This window comes from Natrix helvetica (genome assembly GCF_964273705.1).
Source record: "Natrix helvetica genome assembly, chromosome: 12".
Classification (NCBI taxonomy): domain Eukaryota; kingdom Metazoa; phylum Chordata; class Lepidosauria; order Squamata; family Natricidae; genus Natrix; species Natrix helvetica.
In genome coordinates, this window is record NC_138556.1 from 14,180,478 (window position 1) to 14,197,375 (window position 16,898).

The following is a 16,898-nucleotide window of genomic DNA, read 5'->3' on the forward strand; positions in this document are numbered from 1 at the left end:
CTTCCTTCCTTCCTTCCTTCCTTCCTTCCATCCATCCTTCCTTCCTCATGCTCTATTCCTCCCTCCCACCCTCCCTTCCTTCCTTGTTGTCAGTCTGAACTACCAGTTTTGTACTTTCCTTGCAGATGTTGATGAATGTGCCACCGTTGGTATCTGTGGTCCTGGGACCTGTTACAACACCATTGGAAATTTCACTTGTATTTGTCCTCCGGATTATCTGCAAGTCAACGGTGGAAATAATTGTATGGGTAAGGTTGCCTCCATTTCTTTTTCCAGATTAAGAAGTTGTTTACTGTTTTTATTTAATCCGATCAAAGGGTGGGGTGGGGGGGGGAATTCCTCTGAAACAAATCATGTTGCTTTCCTTTTTTGGGGGGGGGGAGCAGAAAGAGGCAGGAAAGATGGGTAGGTTTTTTTAAAAAAAATATCTAAGCATAGCTCAGGTAAGACCATGTTATTTTAGGAATCCAGCCACTTACCCCCAAAATAGTGAGAATGACTGAAAGGTTGACTCCAGGATTGATGGTAAGGATTCTTGTCGGTTGGAAATTTCTTGGGCACCATTTTTCTGCACATTCAAATCGCTGGCTGCCATGTTTGTGTGTGTGCAAAGATGCGATCGTGGCAGCTCTTCAGTTTTGTAAAGTCAAATTTGTGGAAATTGCATCTTGTTGAAATATATTTTTATAGTTTTTACATTTAAAACAGTGCAGTACCGTGACGTCGGAGTGACCGTACAATCACATTATATACAAATAATCTCATCCATTAACTATAAGCCTACTTAATACATTATCTATCCTTCTATCCAATCACATTGTTTAAGTTTGTTCCAGGCTTGTCACCTAGTCTTATACCGAGGATAAAATCTGTTCCGGACTTCAAAGTATTCCGATTCCCCTTTATTTTTTAGTTCAAGAGTGAGCCTATCTGCTTCTGCACAGGCCAAGATTTTTCTGAATATACTTAACTCTGATGGTGTCTTTTCTTTTTGTGGAAATGGCATCTTGTGTAACTCAGGAAAGTCCTCGTATTAAGGAAGCACAGTCAACGGAGCAGGGCAGTAGGCTGTTTGAGGGCTCCTTGGTCCTCTCTGAGCTTGCTTGTTTTCTTGTAGACGTTTCATTACCCAAATTAGGTAACATCATCAGTGCTAGCAAGGAGTAGACTATTTCCAATGGGATCTCTAGAACTCATGGTCCTTGACTTGCGCCATTGGGGCCCTGACTTTTCATTGCTGCGCAGGATTAAGTGAATCATACCTGACTTTATTACTCTTTTGCCATGGTTGTTAAGTGAATCAGATGGTCATTAAGCAAATCCACTTCCCCCTTGACTTTGCTTGTTGGAAGCCAAGGTCACAGACGGGGATCACGTTGACCCCAGGATGCTGCCACAGGCATAAGTATGAGGACCGGTTTAAGTCATCCTTTGAAGGGCCATTGTAAACTTTGCTAAATGAACGGTGGGTCAGTCAAGGATTATCTGTAATTCTCACTAGAGAAATTAAAATGCAAATAATGGACCTTGTTTTCTATATCTATTTAAAAAGAAAACAAAGGCTCTCTCCCAGCTTATATCATGGTTATTAATGTAGCATCATCTGAATCATCTGGTAATTTTCCGTAGAACTGGGCAATCTTTTGTGGCTCAGTTGGGGGTAGTGAATAATGTTCTGAGTTCTAGGAAGAGTTATTGTTGTTAGTTGCGAAGTCGTGTCCGACCCATCACAACCCCATGGACAACGTTCCTCCAGGCCTTCCTGTCCTCTACCATCCCCTGGAGTCCATTTAAGCTCACGCCGACTGCTTCGGTGACTCCATCCAGCCACCTCATTCTCTGTCATCCCCTTTTGCCCTCCATCGTTCCCAGCATGAAGCTCTTCTCCAGGGAGTCCTTCCTTCTCATTAGGTGGCCAAAGTCTTTGAGTTTCCTCTTCAGGATCTGGCCTTCTAAAGAGCAGTCAGGGTTGATCTCCTCTAGGACCGACCGGTTGGATCGCCTTGCAGTCCAAGGGGACTCGCAGGAGTCTTCTCCAGCCCTATAGGAAGAGTTAAGTTCCCTAATGTTGTCACTGAGATGTGGTGCGTAGGTAAAAAGGAATTCATTCATGATGCAAAACCTTTGTTATTTCAGGATTTACCTTTTGATTCAGGGCATGTTGTTTCAGCCTTACCCTTCTGCTTAATTTTTTTATTTTTTTTTGAAATTCCAAACTCAAATGAACTTAACATGCACAAGCAAAGCTAAGCCAAAAACCATGTGGCATCCTCTTCCAATATTTTTCCAGAAGGATATGAAATCATAAATGGAGCAAAGTTTTAAAGGAATGGCTGACGGACACACTTGCGCCTGTGTTCTTCTGCCAAGGTTTTGAGGCCCCTTGGAGAACATGTTCCACATTTCATAATTAGGAAACCCAGTGACATTCGTGGGATTTTGGATGGTTCTGCAAGCAACACATTTTTCCATCGATGATGATGTAACTTTAACAGTTGTCGTTAAATTTGCAGCCCTGACAGTAGTGGATTGCAACAGCTTCACTGGAACAGAAAAATGAGTCAAAGAGAAGAGGTGGCTTCAAACATAGGACCGACTTGTAAAGATTGTCTCTAAAGGAAGGCTCAACCTGTTCTGACCGAGGCTTCCCAAGAGCATGAAGTAAACTCCTGGTCCCGACAGAAACCCCTTTTATTAATTGACTGTGAATTCTGCTCATTCACATCCAGCAAAGTCTTTCAAGGGAGGATTTTCAGTCACAGACCTTATCTGGCTTGGAGAGCTGCCAGGCCGAGATCTGCAAAACTTGGCAAGAAGTCTCAGAGAGTCATGAACCAATTAGGAGAACTAATTGTCTCCTGCAAACTCCACTCCCCTTTCGCTCCTCTTTTATTTCCTCTGGGGGGGGCATTCATCGTTCCCCTGTGGCCTTACTCCCAAGTCAACCCCTCTGCGCATGTGCACATTGGGAACAGGCTCCAGCTGTTCCTCTGCCTCACTGATGTCTGACTCTGAAGGCAGCTGAGAACTGGCATACGGCTCTGGCCCCCTCTCTACCTCCGACACAGAGCCCTCACCGGAGCCTTCCCCAGACTCCAGGACTGGCCCAGGTTCCTCCCCAACCTCCTCACTGCCCGGATCTGTTGCCAGCTCTGCTGGTTGCAGACGGTCCACAACACAACCAAGATTCTTGATGTTGAAAAAAAAATTGGAGTACAAATGCCATCCCTCCCTTTTCCTAAAAATTAACTGTGCATACAACCTACTGAAATTAAGCCAGCTGCAATTATGGAAGAACATTACTCTGTGTAGGTTTTTTGCACTTGGTTGCATGGGAAGTGCAGGGGTGGGTGGGAAAGATTGCATAAAAGATCTTCTCAGCAGATTGTATCGCAATAGTCCTCAACTTACAACAGTTCATTTAGTGACCGTTCAAAGGTACAACAGCACTGGGGAAAAAATGACTTGGGATCATTTTTCACACTTATGACCATTGCAGCATCTTAGTGGTCATGTGATTTACATTTGGATGCATGACCACTGACTCATATTTATGTCGGTTGCCATGTCCCAGGGTCATGTGATCCCCTTTCATGAGTGAGGAAGGAAGGAAGGAAAGAAAGAAAGAGGAAGGAAAGAAAGAAAAAGAAAGAAAAAGAGGAAGGAAGGAAAGAAAGGAAAGAAAGAGGAAGGAAAGAAAGAAAGAAAGAAAAAAAGAGGAAGGAAGGAAGGAAAGAAAGAGGAAGGAAAGAAAGAAAAAGAGAAAGAAAGAAAAAAGGAAGGAAGAAAAGAATGAGGAAGGAAGGAAAGAAAGGAAAGAAAGAGGAAGGAAGGAAATAAATAAAGAGGAAGGAAGGAAATAAAGAGGAAGGAAGGAAAGAGGAAAGAAGGAAGGAAGGAAAGAAAGGAAAGAGGGAGGAAAGAAAGAAAGAAAGAAAGAAAGAAAGAAAGAAAAAGGAAGGCAGGAAGGAAAGGAAGAAAGAAAAAGAAAGAAAGGAAGGAAGGAAAGAGGAAAGAAGGAAGGAAAGAAAGAAAGGAAAGAAGGAAAGAGGGAGGAAGGAAAGAAAGAAAGAAAAAGGAAAGCAGGAAGGAAAGAAAGAAAGAAAAAGAAAGAAAGAGGAAGGAAGGAAGAAAAGAAAAAGAAAGAAAAAGGGAGGCAGGGAGGCAGCAGGATAAGAGACTTTGTGGAGATGATGGCTGATGAGGAGGATGATGGAGATGATGGACCTGGTGCCAGGCCACTAATATGCTTCTTCTCCCTTGTTGCAGATATGAGGAGAAGCCTTTGCTACAGGAACTACAATGCCGACAATCAAACCTGCGATGGAGAGCTGCTTTTTAACATGACCAAGAAAATGTGCTGCTGTTCTTACAACATTGGACGGGCCTGGAACCGGCCTTGTGAACAATGTCCCATCCCAAGCACTGGTTCGTACTGGCATCTTGGTCCCTTTAAAAAAAAAGATATTGCAGAGGAGGAACCTAATAGCGATTTTATTGTACAGACAGTAAATAGGTGCATTTGAGAAGTACGCTAAACAGTTGCTCTAAGAGTTGTCTGGAGAAGGAGCATTGTTATTTCATGGGATTTCTTTATTCTACATTCACAATATATATACACACATTCACATGGAGTTCTTCCTCTCTCTCTTTTTTTATCATTTTAGATGAGTTTTTAAGTCTCTGTGGAAGTCAAATGCCTGGTTTCGTTATCGACATCTATACAGGACGGCCCGTTGGTGAGCTGCCTTCGAAGGAGATTTATTTTTTAATCCTCGTGGAGGGAAGGGGGAAATCATTTTTGCCTTTCCTCTCTGGAAGTTCTGAAGACGAAACAACGCAGTAGGACTCAGCCTATTGCCAGTCCCAAGCCTTCTCATTCTGATTCCTCCTAGCTGGGCATCTTATGATTCCCCTGGTTTGGGATGATGGAGGTAGAAAGATTGGAGAATGTTGTAAACAACTCCAACCCCAGCAGAGGTGGAAAGATTCTGCCAATCGGGTCAGGGGTGGGTGGGTGGGTGGGAAAGCTAGGCGTCTTTTCTTTTTAAAGCCTAAGATTTTTATCTTCACCTTTCACATCGGTTCCTGAGGGCATTGTGTTGGGAGGCGAGGGTGGGAAGGCGTTTTGTTTGTGTGCCCTTTGACAGAGGGCAGGGGAGCCGGGGGCAGGGAGGGGGAAGGGGGCAGAGAAGCAGGAGATGGAATATTTTTCACACAGTAAAAGTGGGGAAACGGTTCACAAGACTCAACCCTAGTGGGAAAACCGAGGAATTCGTGGGAACGAAGCCAAGGGGATTCTTAGACAGAATTCCCTTCTGTCTCCCCCACTCCTTTTTTTTTTTACTGAGTCTTTATTGATTAGACCTTGAGCCATATCAAAGTGTAAAGTTCCAGAAACAAATTCTGACTAAAATTTGATAAAAAGCAATATAAAATGGAATTTGATAAAACACAATTTAAAATGGAATGGGATTAAAAAGAGCACAGAGAAGAGCAACAAAGAGGATGAGGGGACTGGGTCGGTTGCAGGAACTGGGTATGTCTAGTTTAATGAAAAGAAGGACTAGGGGAGACATGATAGCAGTCTTCCAATATCTCAGGGGTTGCCACAAAGAAGAGGGAGTCAAACTATTCTCCAAGGCACCTGAGGGTAGAACAAGAAGCAATGGGTGGAAACTAATCAAGGAGAGAAGGAACTTGAACTAAGGAGAAATTTCCTGACAGTGAGAACAATTAATCAGTGGAACAGAAGTTGCCTCCAGAAGTTGTGAATGCCCCAACACTGGAAGTCTTTAAGAAATGTTGGATAGCCATTTGTCTGAAACGATATAGGGTTTCCTGTCTAGGCAGGTGGTTGGACTAGAAGACCTCCAAGGTCCCTTCCAACTCTGTTATTATATATATATATACGATGTAAAATGAAATTAGAATAAAATGCAGTCTAAAATGAAATTGGAATAGAATACAATAATTTAAGATATAGATAAATATGATAAAATAATATTTTGGGGTCACCCCTGCAATCTACCCTTTTTATTATTATTCAAATAAGGAGCAAGCCAAACTCGTCCGCAATAAAGGAGACAGCACTTGTAGTCGTGCTTAAGGGAGATGTTTTGAGAGATGGGTTGTTGTTTTTAAAAAAACAAATGATCATTTGGGATTTAACAGGGCGGATAAAACTCGACGATGTTTAAAAAATAAAAAAAGATTTTAAAAAAATTAAATCAGATTTTTAAATTTAAATTGGATTTTTTTTTATTTTTGTCAAATGTATTTTTAATAAAATGCTTTTGGAGTAAAAAAAATCTATCTAAAGAGTTTTCTATTTAGGATACATTCATAATTTAGTTTTATTCAGCATGAAAAGGAGCTTAGTTAGGTAGTATATGAGGCTGTATATTCTGCAACATTGGGACTGCTGGTGAGTCAACAGCGGATCAGGGGAGAAGCTGCTACAGAGATGACATCTGCTCTTTAAAAATTATGATTTAAATCGACTCGATTTAAATCAAGCCTTTTTGCTAGGGATTTAAATCACTGATTCAAATCCACCCTGGGGCTGCATTAGGTAGAAGTCTTGTTCTGAACGTTGGCACCTCTGTTGTCTCTTGTTGCAGATATTGATGAGTGTCGGGAGATCCCAGGGGTATGTGAGAATGGGATTTGCATAAATCTGGTTGGCAGTTTCCGATGTGAATGTTCGGGAGGCTTCTTTTACAACGACAAGTTATTGATCTGTGAAGGTAAGTTGCTTCTGCTCAGAATCTCTCTTCTGACTGAGGCTTCCCCAGCAGCACGAATCCGAGTCCTCGTCCCAATAAACCCCTTTTATTTAATTGACAGTGAATTCCTCTCCAGCAAAGTCTTTCCTCTCCCACAGACCTTCAAGATAGTTCACAGTTACCGACCTTGATCAGGCTTGGAGAGTGGCCAGGCTGATATCTTTCAGATGCCGCAATACTTGGCAAGAAGGCAGGAATGAACTCATTGTCTCCTGCAAACTCCACTCCCCTTTCGCTCCTCTTTTATTCCCTATGGGAGGGGCCATTCACCGTCCACCTGTCACTTTACCCCCCTGTGGCCTTACTCCCAAGTCGACCCTTGTTCCTTAGCTGTTCCTTTCATCTGGGAACTCTGCGCATGCGCACACCGGGAACAGGTTCCAGCTGTTCGTCTGCCTCACTGATAACTGGCATACGGCTCTGGCCCCCTCTCTGCCTCCGACACAGAGCCCTCATCAGAGCCTTCTCCAGACTCCAGGACTGCTTCATGTTCCTCCTCAACCTCCTCCTTGTCCGAATCTTCTGCCAGCTCTGCTAGCAGGCCGTAACAATAATTTGCAGTGGGTAGAGAAAGAAATAACGCTGCTTGAAACCAAAAAGGTGGGATCCTCAGAGCATCCTTAATCAGCTCGACTTTGGAAAACACATCTTTGGGCTGTAGCCCCCCATTTATTACTAAGTTCTATTGCTATTGCTATAATTTTGAGACGTTGCTTTTTTCAACATGGTCGTAACTTCAGACTGTCATTAAATGAATGGTTGTATGTTGAGGACTATCAGTATATTAAGACCTTTTTGATTCTTCTGAATCCCTTTCAAAGTATCTGTTGGTCAAAGAGAGATGCTGCTGTCTACTTGTCCTATTATACGTCAGGAAGGCACAGATGTCTATGACTACAATATTGTGCAAACGGTCACTTTCTTGACATCCTTGCTAATGTTTCTGGGCTGTATTTTGCATTCGGTTTATAGAAAAATTCATTAAAATTCACCTCTTCCCGGGACTTTATAGTTGCAACAGAAATTCTCCTTTAGCAGCTGGGCAGTATGCCTGCTTTAATACTTTTGCAAATTGGAAGCCGTCTTTCTGGAATGAATCTGAAATAACACACAGCCTTTATCTCTAATACCAATTATCAATTCTAAGACCTTTCTTTTTTTAAAAAAAAAACAACTTCCAACAGATATTGATGAATGCCAGAATGGACCAGTTTGTCAACAAAATGCGGACTGCGTAAATACACCAGGGAGCTTCCGCTGTGATTGTAAACCTGGTTATCGATTTACACCTGTTGGACGATGTGTTGGTAAGTACTATTGCTATTTGAACAGCACTGTAAAATATGTAAGCCTGCTAAGTGATTGGTGGAATAGGGATACTTTTAAAAAATATATACACAGGGACAACAGCTGCATTAAAACTCTCTTTTTAAAAAAAAATGTAATGCCATGTTATTTTGACCTTGAATCCATAAATTGTTTTTTCCACTCAGAAAGATGCCAAAGGAACTTTGCAATGTTTATATTTTCTTAGACCGAAAAATTCAGTCACAACCTAGCCAAAGAGAATGCACAGTCTTTCTTCAACACAACAGATGCCAGGTTTTTTTTGCTAAGTGTAGAGTACCCAGTTTTAAGCATATAAACATACTGTAGTAATTTTTTTTATCTCCGCAGCAATGTGAGCAGCTGATTTAAAGCAGCAACCTCAAAGTGTTTCAGTGCTATATATTTCAAAATGTAGTTTCCTTGTTTGTTTTAAAGGGCAAATTTAGTTTCCTAGCTCTCCCTCTCCCTCCCTCTCTCTCTCTCGCTCTCTCTCTTTCTCCTTGTAGGAACCCAAAGTAACTAGCAGCAATTGAGCATCAACCAAATGTCATAACAATCATGAACATTCCCCATAATTGAACTCAATTTAGAATTCATTGACTGCCTATTAAATAAGGAACTCTATCATTATCACTATTATTGATTTAATCTTCAATTCGATTCACAGTCTGGGACTGGTAAAAATTGAACAGTTCAAGTCCTAACTTAGGACCTAAGCACTGTTAAGGTACTGTCTAATTATATAGGAAGTTCCAAGTAGGGTGGTATTTTTGCAAAGTCAGGATATTCAGGTCCAAAAAGTTCAAAATTTCCATGTATCTAGGCAGCCCTTTGGGTATTGCTCCAAGGGCTCCTATTATTATTGGTTGTTGTTAGTCATGTCCAACCCATGGCGACCCCATGGACAACGTTCCTCCAGGCCTTCCTGTCCTCTACCATCCCCTGGAGTCTATTTAAGCTCACGCCTAATGCTTCAGTGACTCCATCCAGCCACCTCATTCTCTGTCTTCCCCTTCTTCTTTTGCCCTCCATCGTTCCCAGCATGAGGCTCTTCTCCAGGGAGTCCTTCCTTCTCATTAGGTGGCCAAAGGATTTGAGTTTCCTCTTCAGGATCTGGCCTTCTAAAGAGCAGTCGGGGTTGATCTCCTCTAGGACTGACCGGTTTGATCGCCTTGCGGTCCAAGGGACTTGTAGGAGTCTTCTCCAGCACCATAGTTCAAAAACTTCAATTCCTTGGCGCTCAGCGTTTCTTATGGTCCAACTTTCACAGCCATACATTGCAACTGGGAAAACCATAGCCTTGACTATACACACTTTGGTTGGCAGGGGGATGTCTCTGCTTTTTAGTATACTGTCTAGATTTGCCATTACTATTTGTACAACCATTGATTTCTTCTTCCATAATCGCTTAAGTTCAATTTGTAAATCACAATATTATTTTTTTCTAGCTGTTTCTCCTCAGTTCTTGAATCCCCTGGTATTGCAATAGCAATGGACTGGACTTTTTCTTTTGCACAATATATTTTGCACAATAGTGTGTCAGGCATGTTGTGGGCCAGATGTCCATCTGGTAGATAGAGTTAGTAGTAGTGGAAGTAGTATTTTCATGGGCTGTATTTGAGAGAAAAACACCTTTTCCCATAGACCTGCAGTTTTTGCAGGAAAAGATGTAAACGTAGAAGCAGAAGTGGATTTTCACTTTGAGATTGAAAGGTTTGGATTCTTTAGGAAAACGTGGTGATTTAGCATCTTGTTAAACCTAATAATTCTGTAAGCTCATTCTCTGCAATAGAAACAGGAAACTCCAGGTCAAAAGCTGATACAATCAACAATGTACCTTAAGATGTGTTGGCAGAAACTTTATTTCCCCGAATTTTGCTCAGGAAGGGAAAATAAAACATAATATTTACAGCTTGTTAAGTCGTATTCATACCAAAGGATACAATAAGTTGAACTTGTTTAGGAATGCATACAGTTTAATTCCATTGTACTGTTAGGATTGCATTAATTTTTTTTCCTTACAATGCTTTAAAGAGGAGATATTTAGGTGCCAAATTCTTCTACTTCAACTCGTCATAATTTGCTCCTAAATTTAAAGCTAACTTAGTGCTTTGTGTTCCTGTTGAGAAATAAGTTAGCAAAATGTTCATGTTTTGAAAGATGGAACTGTTTTTCAACTGTTTTTTCCCCCAACTGTTCTCTTGCTGAAAAATTCTGAAATTTTTAAGCTTTCTGTGATTACAGATCGCAATGAGTGTCTAGAGATACCCAATATTTGTAGCCATGGTGATTGCTTAGACCGTGAAGGAGGTTATACATGCCGTTGCCACACGGGATTCAAAACCAATGAAGATGAAACAATGTGTTTGGGTATGTATGTGTTTATATTTTTAGCCTTGTGAATAACAGAAAGGCTATGTTTATTGTGGGTCATTTTACAGGTGTGATGTGGATAGCTGTAGCTTCTACGTGATCCTATTAAATGATCCAAGGTGGACAACTATGACAATTTTATGACTTGAGGACTTCAAATCCCAGAATATGGCTGGCCCAGGAATTCTGGGAGTTGAAGTCCACAAGTTGTAACGTTGACATCATTGCCCGGCCCTGCTTTATAAGTTATATCTAAATCCATGCCTTGGGTGAGAATGGGACAATGAACTCATTGTGTGGTATTTTGGTTTGTTGAATAGTTGTTGGCTTTTCCAGACTTCTCTTTGATTACGCAATTCTTTGATTTAACTTGGTTGTAAATTGTTATATTTGGTAACTTACCCAGAGCTGCGACAGATACATTCATAAACAAATAAATTTGATATTCTACTTAAAACTTTCAGAAACTTCTCAGACAGAAAAAAGAACAAATAGTCATTTCCCAAAAACGTAATGTCTGCAGAAGAATTACGAATGCTTTTCATGTTTCTTTCAGGCCAATGTTTTCATCATTTTAGACTTGTTCAAATCCCTTCAGCACAGTTTTAATCACATGTTTAAGGTTGTAGCTTTCATTGTGAGATAGCTCACTTCTGTTTTGGATTCTGGTTAATCCAACTTCTCTCTCTCTCTCTCTCGTTACAGTAGGGTTGGGTGCATCTTTCTGTACAAATTATGAATAGCATAGGACATTTTATTTGTTTGTTTTGCAAAACCATATTTCTAAGTTTCAAGATTGGGTCTGATTTAACCAATGTGTCCACCTTCATTTTACCTTGATTCATGTTAGTGAACTGACCTGTATTTCTTCTGCGTTGCCAATGATATGCATGTGTCTCATTCTGTATTTCTTACTCTCTTCACAGATATTAATGAGTGCGAAAGAGATCCCTGTGGAAATGGCACCTGTAGAAATACAATTGGCTCTTTCAACTGCCGTTGTAATATCGGATTCATCCTATCTCACAACAATGACTGTATAGGTAAGGAAACCTTTCAGTTGTGCAAGGTTGTGTAAATGTATTAGTTGATCATTTAACAATCATATGCTGGGGGGTGGGTGGGTGCAGTGGTCAAATTCAATTTTTTTTACCACTGGTTCTGTGGGCGTGACTTGATGGGCATGGTGTGGCTTGGTGGGCGTGGCTTGGTGGGCGTGGCAGGGGAAGGATACTGTAAAATCCCCATTCCCTCCCCACTCCAGGGGAAGGATGCTGTAAAATCTCTATTCCCTCTTCATTCCAGGGGAAGGATACTGCAAAATCTCCATTCCCACCCCACTCTGGGGCCATCCAGAGGTGGCATTTGCCAATTCTCCGAACTACTCAAAATTTCCACTACCGGTTCTCCGAACTACTCAAAATTTCCGCTACCGGTTCTCCAGAACCTGTCAGAACCTGCTGGATTTCACCTCTGGGTGGGTGGGGTGGGGGTTTAGTATAGACCATGATTGCGAACCTATGGCACATGTGCCAGAGGTGGCATGCAGAGCCCTCTCTGTGGGCAGGCGCACTGTCGCCAGCTATTCTTCTGGACAGCTGCTCTTTGAGGGTGCCAGAGCACTGAAAAATGCCCTGAAAATGGCTCAAAAAACAGCGTAAAAATGCCCCCCAAATGGTCTGAAAGCAGCTTGGGAAATGATCTGGAAATGGCCTGAAAAATAGGCACATGCATTGCCCAGCTAGCCTTTGGATCTTCAGCACTCTGGCATGCGCACATGCATGCTTGTTCCAGTTTGAGCACTCAGTTGTGGAAAGGCAGTTGTGGCTTCTAATTCTTATTTGCTTCCTTTCCTCTCTTTTTAACTATCTGTCCTTTCCTCACCACTTTCTTTTTCTCTCTCTCTCTCTCTCTCTCTCCCCCCCCCAACCCCTTTTAGATGTGGATGAATGTACCTCTGGAAATGGACACCTGTGCAGAAATGGCCAATGTATTAACACAGTTGGGTCTTTCCAATGCCTTTGCAACGAGGGCTATGAGATGTCGCCTGATAGAAGGATTTGCATTGGTATGTCGTGGAAATTAATCAAAGCGTTTGCCACATTTTATTTTAAATGGTTGATGTACCCATACGTCAGATTGAAGAAGGTGTAGATGTTCTACAGAAAGAGCCCATTTGGGAATATAAATGTCGTTTAAAAACGATTTCTGTTCAGTGCCTTCTAAGTATGCCTTCTAAGTACAAGTATCAGGGGTTTCCACAAAGAAGAGGGAGTCAAACTATTCTCCAAGGCACCTGAGGGTAGAACAAGAAGCAACGGGTGGAAACTAATCAAGGAGAGAAGCAACTTAGAACTAAGGAGAAATTTCCTGACAGCTAGAACAATTAATCAGTGGAACAGAAGTTGCCTCCAGAAGTTGTGAATGCTCCAACACTGGAAGTTTTAAAGAAGATGTAGGATACCCATTTGCCTGAAGTGGTGTAGGGTTTCCTGCTTAAGCAGGGGGTTGGACTAGAAGACCTCCAAGGTCTCTTCCAACTCTGTTGTTCTAATTCTATATCAGAGTATTTTCTCTACAAAGAAAATCCTTTTTGAACTTTACAGTCATCTCACAGATTGGAATCTTTATTTGCTAATGTTTTAGTAACCCAATTGGAATTTAAGACATACGTAAACATCTTTCCCTTCCAGGAAAAATATTTACAGGAAGAAAATACGCAGTATTATAGTATTATTGTATATTGTGTACAGTTGCTTTTTCATCTGCCTATAAATTAGTGAGAAGCACCCATTTTTGAAGCCTTCGCTTCAGCTTCATTTCGTCTAGCTTGTTGATGAATTCATACTCAGGACAAAACCAATCAGGAATTTTAGGGATATAGACAACAGTGCATCAGAAGAAGTGATGTTCTATTTAAGACCTAAAACTACCTCTAACTTTTTGTTAGTTGCATCACCATTCTTTATTGTTAAATCGTTTCTTGCCTGTGATATTTTTTTAAAAAAAGTTTTTCTCCTTGTTTTTGTTTTTTTTTTAAAAATCGGTGTAAACTTTGCTAACCAAAAGAGTAGCCCCCAAACTGCACGAAAGTAATAAGAACTTGTGATTGTTTTATGTTTATTTTCTTACAGATATCAATGAGTGCGCATTAGATCCTGGGAAATGTGCTCCTGGTACATGTCAAAATCTGGACGGGTCTTATAGGTGCATCTGTCCCCCTGGATATGCCTTGGACGAGGACAAGTGTGTTGGTACGCAACGGGGGCTTAAAAGTCAGACAGTAAAAAAGTAGGGCTAAAAATAATAACAATCACCCCTTGTTCTAATCTTATAGGGAGCAACATTGGTCCCTTCTGGCTAACAAAATCCTCACCAACTGGCCAAATGAGGCTCATTAAGAATCAGCGTGTTGATCTTTTCCTGATATCTATCCATAGAGTGTTGGTTCATAGTCGGCAACTTTAAACACTCAAAAGAACCATTTCGACCCGTTTCCCACAGAAAAGAAAACACCGGGAGCCACAAAGGTCCTAACCGGAAGCCCCCCATTCAATTCTGAAGCTGACCGGAAGTCTAGTTCCCCACCATAGAGTCTCCTCCTAGCGTGGCGTCCATTTTCCTCTGCTGACCAGAAGTCCGGTTCCCCCACCATAGAGTCTCCTCCTAGCGTGACGTCCTTTTTCCTCTACCTGGCCTAGCGGAAAGCCCTATCAATTGTGGAGCCGAGCAGAAATCCCGCCCCTTGCCATAGAGTCTCCTCCTGGCGCGCTGTACTTCCCCCGCCCAAACCGGACGGTCCTCTCAAAATTGTTGCACAGGGAACCACATCAGAGGGATGAAAGAGCTGCATGCGGCTGCAGAGCCTCATTTTGCTGACCCCTGGTTTAGATCCAGGGTGCACGTTTTTTTTAAGTAGTTCAAAAAAACCCAGTCCATTTGTCTTTTGAAAAAGCACCTTTGAGACAGCTATGACCTTGTGTAGATGACTGAGAATCTCCAAAGACATATATTAGAAACATTCCCATGGTTTCCCCATGATTTCCCCACTGTCCAGAGCAGAGGTGTCAAACTCAATTTCATTGAGTGCCTCATCAGGATTGTGTTTGACCTTGGGGGGATTGGGGTGGTGGTGTAGCCAGGGTGGGTATAGCCAGCTCGACATCACTCATGTCGGGTAAGTGCCAGCGAAAACGGGCTCCTGAATTCCACTTCCAGCTGCGATGGACTCCTGCATCCCTCTGCCAGAAAAAAGAGAGCCAGGGAGGGCCAACTCTCCTGAGCTCTGTTTTCACTGGCAGAGGCACCGTCGGCCGGCCCTTTGTTGTTTCCAGGGAGGCCCCGCAGGCCAACTCTAAGCACCCTGTTAGGGGGTATCTCCGTTGGGAGACAGAAAGTAGCACAGCGGAATATGCAGCCAGAGAGAAAAACGTTGCTAGTAGAAACACACGAATAGAGTCACAGACACTGCTAGTAAAATTAAGTAGCTTTACTACTAAATTTGCTTCACAAGCAGTGATAGTAGATAGTAGATATTAGTCCAAACATAGTTCAAAGAACAAACAATTGCTTACAGTCGCAGTTCACGTTCCAGTCATCAAGTCATCAATCATAGGACACGCAGAGAGAGAGAATGAGCTCTCCTGACTTCCTCTTATAGCAAAGCTAATTACATCTGTTAGATACATCCACTCATTTAAAGTAACAGCGACCATTTGTCATGGTAGATTGATATATATTGCCTGCCCAACACTAGGAGTATACTCCCAACACACCCCATGGGCCAGATCCAGCCCCCGCGCCTTGAGTTTGACACTCCTTGTCCAGAGTATCAGAAACTTGAGAATGAACTATGAAGAAATTGCCACCCATTAAGTGAACGGGATTCCTTCCTAATTTCAAATCAGGGACCTGTGTTGATAGGTCAGGAATGGTGGAGAAAGCAGTTGCTGGCTTTGCAAACTCTTCCTTATTCTGTTTATAATTCTAAGTATACTTTCCTTACAGATATTGATGAGTGTAAAGAAGAAGCAGATTTCTGTGTCTTGGGCACCTGTAGTAATACAGAAGGTAGTTTTGCTTGCTTATGTCCGGAAGGTTTCATAGTGTCCACTAATGGGCGAAGATGCCAAGGTACGAGTCTTTCATTATTTCATGTAAAATTGCTAAATTGATGTCGTCAACTGTAAATTACAGCGGTAGATTCCTTATGCATCTCCGTAAACACCTGTGTTGTTTCCATGGTTTAATTTATTTATTTAATCAATTTATTATGGTCACTCAACCAGCAAATTGTGATTGTAGGTCAGGTGTCGGCAGCCTTAAACACTCAAAGAGCCACAAAGGTCCTAACCGGAAGTAACCCCCATTCAATTCTGGAGCCGACCGGAAGTCCGATTTCCCCACCATAGAGTCTCCTCCTAGCACAGCATCCTTTTTCCTCTACCTGTCTTAACCGAAAGCCCTATCAATTGTGGAGCTGACAGGAAAACCCGTCCCTTGCCATAGAGTCTTCTCCTGGCACGTCCTGCTTTCCCTCCCAAAACTGGAAGCTCCTCTCAAATGTGTGGTGCTGACTGGCGACAGGGAGCCACATCAGAGGGATGGAAGAGCCACATGCGGCTCCAAGAGCCACGGGTTGCTGACCCCTGCTCTAGGTGGCTAACTAGGATTGAAACCAAACACAAACCCAGCAAGATGATGACCATTTCAAGAAGACGGTGTAAACTGTCTGGCCAAACCTTATTTTTCAGACAAGTGCTAAACACGTTTAGTCAAAAGATGGTTCCACTCAATCCAGGGGAATTCATTCTGCATAAACACAGAGAGGTTTGCACCCTGCATCTCGTTGCCAAGAGTACTAACTGTATATTGAGTACTGAGTGTAACAGCTGGAGATCTCGGCAGAGTCAATCTACAAATCATTAAGTGGGTCACTCTACTGAATCCCTTTGCCTTTTTTAGTGGAGAAACAATGGCTCTTTCTAGGATTTTGGACTGGTGACTCCGCTTTAACCTTCTGGCAATGTCTTCTCACTTCCTCTCACAGATAATATAATTAATTATGCTAAAGAAGGAATTTATCAGAATTCCAAAACCACTTTGTGGTTTGGCCTTGCTTACTTGGGTTGAAGGGGGGGAAAAAAGGAATGTTTTGTGGTATAATTTTGTAACTGAGTAAATTAGATAGATCGCCTCCTTGTGGTTTTATCCCTTCCTATTGAACAGCTCTGAAGGAAGTCCTTTAAATGAATTCCATGAGAATTTAATTTAGGAGTCCCCTTTATCTGGATGTCAGTCATTATTTTATGCTTTAAAACTTTCAGATCTATTGGCTTAGAAGTATTGGAGAGCAATTCATTGATCCGAGTGGTGCTTTATATACTTGCAATGAAAAAACAATAATCC

The 16,898-nt window shown here is 42.0% G+C and overlaps 1 protein-coding gene across 3 annotated transcripts in view; it reads left to right on the forward strand.

Moving 5' to 3' along the window:
• Nucleotides 1-16,898, forward strand: part of FBN1 (fibrillin 1) — a 196,600-nt gene that overhangs the window by 150,934 nt on the left and 28,768 nt on the right. For all 3 annotated transcript variants that reach the window (XM_081964556.1, XM_081964555.1, XM_081964557.1), the window contains exons 41-50: nucleotides 126-248; nucleotides 4,270-4,428; nucleotides 4,668-4,739; nucleotides 6,624-6,749; nucleotides 7,973-8,095; nucleotides 10,362-10,487; nucleotides 11,417-11,533; nucleotides 12,430-12,558; nucleotides 13,625-13,744; nucleotides 15,498-15,623. In XM_081964556.1, the coding sequence (XP_081820682.1) occupies nucleotides 126-248; nucleotides 4,270-4,428; nucleotides 4,668-4,739; nucleotides 6,624-6,749; nucleotides 7,973-8,095; nucleotides 10,362-10,487; nucleotides 11,417-11,533; nucleotides 12,430-12,558; nucleotides 13,625-13,744; nucleotides 15,498-15,623 (1,221 nt within the window). The remainder of the gene's footprint in view (nucleotides 1-125; nucleotides 249-4,269; nucleotides 4,429-4,667; nucleotides 4,740-6,623; nucleotides 6,750-7,972; nucleotides 8,096-10,361; nucleotides 10,488-11,416; nucleotides 11,534-12,429; nucleotides 12,559-13,624; nucleotides 13,745-15,497; nucleotides 15,624-16,898) is intronic.